The sequence below is a fragment of the Pelmatolapia mariae genome, linkage group LG10_11 (genome assembly GCF_036321145.2).
Source record: "Pelmatolapia mariae isolate MD_Pm_ZW linkage group LG10_11, Pm_UMD_F_2, whole genome shotgun sequence".
NCBI lineage: Eukaryota > Metazoa > Chordata > Actinopteri > Cichliformes > Cichlidae > Pelmatolapia > Pelmatolapia mariae.
In genome coordinates, this window is record NC_086236.1 from 2287405 (window position 1) to 2292876 (window position 5472).

The window sequence follows — 5472 nt, forward strand, 5'->3', positions numbered from 1 at the left end:
TGTCTCACAGGAGAGAAGTCTCAATTATTTTAATGTTCAGTGTCTCTTCCAAGGCTAAATTATGCTAAAGGTAACTTGTACTGGGTGAAGATCTTTTTTTTTTTCCTGATAAAACATACTTTTCATCAGAACACATTAAAGCAGAATAGTACATGGCAAACTGAATTACTGCATTTCCCCTGTATACAACATCTTAAAACATATCATTGAGGACCCAATAAAAACTAAAGCAACACAATGAAAGTCACAACTACAATGTTTGAACAAAAAGTAGAGGACCCATGATAGAGCCCTGTGGAACTCCACACCAGTAAGAAAACACAACCCCCCCAATCTGGTCTCTTTATTACATTTTTATAAATCAAGGGGGAGTAAAATAGTTCAGGTCGAGCCTTTAAAGGCTTTTTAAACGTGTACTCATGTTTTCTGACTAAAGTAACCCCTACCATTTTCAGAACTATATAATTGTATTCAGTCTATTTTAACATGCAGTTTCTCATTAAACCACAAAACTGTCTGTGTTACAGTGAAGGATCCCTCCATCATTCTTAATCTGATACTGTCAAACATCCAGATGCCGTTACCAAAAAGTACTTACACCATAATATAAAGAAATGTATTATATTAAAAAAAGAGTATCACCACCTTGATGTACAGTTGTTCAGGATTAAATTATCAAACAGTTTGTGCATACGTCTGTAAACATAATTCTGCTGTAAAGTTTTAACATGTGAATCTATGAGGAGTGACTCACTGCTGGATATTAGTGGAATTATTGGTTTTCATCAATTTCATAAAAAAAAAAAAAGACCCACAAACGTTTGACTTAAATGTTTTAGGGATTTTTTTTTCAGAAGTTAACATTTTTCACTACAGGACTCAAACGTGAAACACCTTCAGATTTATAAGTTAAAAACTCTTCTTGTTCTAAATGTAAATTTTGGGTTCCAACAAACAGACGTGATCACATCTTTTATTCATTTTATTGAGAATCACTTCACTTTTCCTTCCCCCTGCAGCTTTGAACCCACAGTCCAGCTTCAGTCCCGCTGTGAGCAGGCGTCGTGTTCCTCTCAAACAAACTGTCAGGAGCCTCCTACAGTCTCTGCTGAGATTATTTTTTTAAAGGTCAGTACAAAAGTGGCGATGGCGACATCGCATTCAGCGTCATAAAGCGTCGTAGTCGTCGTCGTCTTCATGCTTCCTCTTCAGTGACTCTCCGCCGGAGTTCTGTGACACCATGTTGGTCGTAATGAGGATGTTCTTGGAGCCAATCAGAGATGGGTTGATGAGGACGTTGGAGACAGCGGGTGTGGATGGCGTTGCTATGGGGACAGAGCGAGCATCGAGGTTTTTATATAAGTAAACTGTTCATTTAAACATGATTCTGTTTGGCCATTAAACTGTTTATCTGGACAGATTTTTGTCCTTGTGTTCAGGAGTTGGTGGAGAATTTTTTAAAGGTTTCTTCCACATTAAAGTGTTTTTCACAGGTATTCATACGTCTGAATCTTGTTCCATCAAAGCACAAAGCGAAAAAATAAAACGGGTCTGTTCTTACTGGGTTTGGTGGTGGTCGTCTGAGAGGGCGGCGGGATCTGCACGGTGAACCTCTGACCCGTCAAAGACACTGGAGTCCCGACTTTAGTGGTGACCGACTGCACAGACGGCGTCCCTGAGGAGGAAATGGTGCCACGCGTTCAGCATCCAGGATCGTACTTTAATACTTGGATTTATAAATCACATATTGATAAAGCTGAAACTCACCGAGCGTGGGCGTGGTCGGCCTGCTGGTGACGGCGCCGACACTGAGGCGAGGCACCGATATCCTGCTGGCAGACGACGACACCTGGAAAATAAACTGTTGTTAACCACAAACAACGACAACGTGAAAGCTGAGGATGACCACGAGAGGTTATGTCTCACCTTCTTCTGTATGGACTTGAGTCTGTAGTTGGGGGCAGTCAGACAGTAGCGGTCTGGGGGCAGCCGGGGGCCGGTGTAGGGTTTGATGAGAGGGAGGGGGGTCTGGTTCTTCTGCCTGGCAACCTCCAACAGGAACTGGAAACACAGAGAGGGTGAAGCAGCGTTTACCACAGATTTAACATCTATCAGATCAGCCCTGTCGCCACAGTCAGCTGGTTTCCTGTAGAGTGACGGTCTTAATGCTCAGAATAGAATCTGCAGTCTCCATTTTCCTAACTGACATTCTGGACCCCTGACGAACGAATCAAGAACCTAATGTTACGCCCATCTGTGAAGACTCACATCTCGTGGCGGCGGTGAGGTGAACGACTGATCCATGCGGCACTGGATGGCCAGTCTGATGTCGTCGGCGTCCACGTTGGACTTGTTGGCGTGTGAGGCGTAGGTTTTGGCATCTTCGATGATGGTGGTCACGTATCCTGTGGACACAAACAACAACTGAGTTGTTCAGAGCAACTCTGCATGATTCACAGTTCAGAATAATCCTTCTTTGTCCGAGAGTGTCAGAATTATTCAGTCGGGATATCAGAGCATCGTTCCCATCGGCTCTGAAACAGAAATAACTTACTGTAGGTGAACTCCAGCATCTGGTTGATGACTCTGGGCTCATACTCTGTGATTCCCATGTCCTTCAGGATCTGGATCATCACCTACAGAGGAAACAAATAACTTAAAATCTCAGTGCAACAAACTCAAACATGCTCTCAATTTTACTTTTCCCGCAGATTTTTACTGCATCTCCCATTTTTACCCTCTGGAAAACCGTCAGGATAAAAGAAGCAGGATAAATAAATTATCCCGGAAACGTGGTGCTGGAGCGAGGTACGGTGCCCGACCTTGTCTCGCAGGGTGCACCAAACCAGGGTATTTACAAACACACCATAGGGTGACAAATGGCTTTACCGAAGCACCAACAGCTCGCGACTAAAGGCTAGGCTAAAGTGCGGCTGCTATTGTTTTGAACGGCAACGTTGCTAAGCTAAGCAGGCTATCATGTTGCAGAACTGCACAGGGTCACCAATTAATCAACACAAATCCAGCAACAAAATTCACCATCAGACAATAAACGGGAGAAGAAACTCCCCAATGTGAACCAAATTTGCACCAAAACACCGACAGGCTCGCAGCTAGGCTAGCATGTTAGCCGCTATTGCTTTGAGTTGCAGTGTCGCTAGCTAAGACAGGCTAGTCTAGCTAACGAGCAACGCAGATGCATTAAAGATTATCGAGCAAAGCAAAAAGGAAAGTTGACTCAAACTGTACAATATAAATGAAAAAAGCTCGTTTCTGACCTGAGCATCTTTCGGGATTGTTTTCGGAGCAGACATTTTAACTTCCCTCGCTGCGCCTTCGCTTCCTCTTCTTCTACTGTTTCCGTTCACATCTGAGCCATTGACCAAAACCGGAAATGAAAGAAAACACAGGAACTGCAACTGCTCCGAGTTAAGAGCTTTCAAAATAAACCTCAAATTTATAAATCAGAAAAGTCAAGATTTTATTTTATTTTTTTTACAATTAACACCTGATGTCTCGTATTATGTAGACAAATTTAATTAACAAAACAAGATAAGTAATAAGAAACACATAATACACGTTTTAATAAAGTAAGTCATGAGATAAGTTTGTCATTGATTTAAACTGATGTTTTTTTCTACTTTATGTCTTTTAAATATGACAAAGCTCTACCTCTAAATATTCATGGTTTAAACTTTTGAGTATCTTTGAGGTTATAACTACACAGTACCTGCAGGGGGCGCCACAGGAAGACATATTGAACTCTAAAGCCTGCATGAAAAATAAGCCACAAACCAAAGTTATCAAACTAAACCAAACATGTGGAAAACATCTAAAAATGTAATTCACTGAAATAAAAACAAGAAGAATCTCTGAAACAAGCAGTCTGCATTTTTCTTTTATTTTTGGCTGCTTGACAAGCAAAAAATTAATCAGTAAATTAAAACTTGCATTTTTTTTAATGGTTGAATATTTCTATGACACTCTTTTAGGAAAAATCTGCTGAATGAAATTAAACTGAACTGAAAACTATTCTTTACTGAATCTCACAAACACAAACTTCTGCTTCTTTTTCATTTGCAGGTTAATTTTAGTGACAAATAACACTAATAATAATAATAATAATAACTGTGGCACAGAGACTAGCAAATAAGAAGAAAAATTTGATGACGAGATAAGAAGAAGTGTTTTCTGAGAGGTGATAAAAAGCGTTCACTGTCTCTCACCTCTGAGACTAAAGAGGAGTCTCTGCAGGTTTCCAGGTATTCCCAAAGACTTGATCCAAACACAAGGATGAGAATAACGCGGACACGTGAGGGCAGCGGACGTTACAGCCTGAAGGCCTCACAGTAAGAAGATGAAGCGAGCCAGTGCATGACCAACGCTCTGGGTCATGGACTTCACCCGGGAGCCATTAGAGAAATAAAGCTTTGATATGGAGTCAGATTTTAATAAACAGAGTGATGCTGTGTTCTTCCCACAGCTGAGCTCATCATCAAACACGCTTTTCTCAAATAACCATTCATCAGCTCGCCGCAGACAGCATTCCTGTATTTACCCGCAGCGTTTATGACACACATTCTCGCCATAAAGCCATGAGAACCGCCACACCTCGCCGACTGTACGCTGCTCTGTGTGCATGACAGTGTGTGTGTGTGTGTTTAAATGATTAACCTTTACAGTCTCTAAGGCTTGTAAACGAGGGCGCTCATATCTGCAGAAAAACTTCAACAGCGAGGCGGAAATCCTGCTGCAGACATTATTTTAGTTCCATCTCACTGACGAATGAATGAGTCTCTGGCTGTCTTTAGCATGACAGCTTTCCACAGGTAAATGGAGGTGTACTTACATGATGAGCTTTTACTCTGAGTACTCAGAGTGCTTTCTCACTGTTTTCTCTGTGTTAAGTGTGAAATGCCGAACAGCTGAGCATCGCTGAAACACCACCGTCTGCCCGAGTGCTGTTACAGCAAAGTGTTGAACCACATAGAACTAAAACAGCTCTCACAGAAAAAAAAATCAGTAATGAGCATGTTTTACAGTGACCTTTGACCTTTGTTTGTAATGTAACAGTTACCACACTGAGTGTATAAATCCCTCAAACCTGCTCTCATTATAATAAATAAAAATATAAGTTATATTATTATAGTGTTGAACATTTTTTGTCAGTTCAATTAATATAATCATGATAGTATGGGCAAAACATTAGGAACACCTTGCTGCGTGAGCCTGAGGCTGCAGGCGTTTCTTTGACTTGTAGCATCTTTTGCAGTTTGTTTGTCGCCTGCTTCCCTTCTTCCTCCAGCTCTCTTCTACAGTGTTGGGGAGTAATGGAATACATGTACCGGCGTGTAAAATACAAAATATGAGTAACTGTATTCAGTTACCATTTAAAAAGGTGGTAATCAGAATACAGTTACTTTGTTGAAATAAAGGCGGTCTTTCCTGTTTCGTATGTTAGGCTATGCCGTC

General features: G+C 41.2%; 1 protein-coding gene across 1 annotated transcript; it reads right to left on the reverse strand.

Moving 5' to 3' along the window:
- On the reverse strand, positions 1-3377 carry taf9 (TAF9 RNA polymerase II, TATA box binding protein (TBP)-associated factor). The gene is made up of 7 exons (XM_063486261.1): positions 3279-3377; positions 2555-2636; positions 2269-2405; positions 1927-2061; positions 1768-1849; positions 1562-1675; positions 1-1325 (listed from the first exon to the last, which is right to left on the reverse strand). The coding sequence occupies exons 1-7, from the start codon at positions 3312-3314 to the stop codon at positions 1168-1170; spliced, it is 744 nt and encodes a 247-aa protein (XP_063342331.1). The 5' UTR covers positions 3315-3377; the 3' UTR covers positions 1-1167.
- Positions 3378-5472: the final 2095 nt, after the last annotated feature.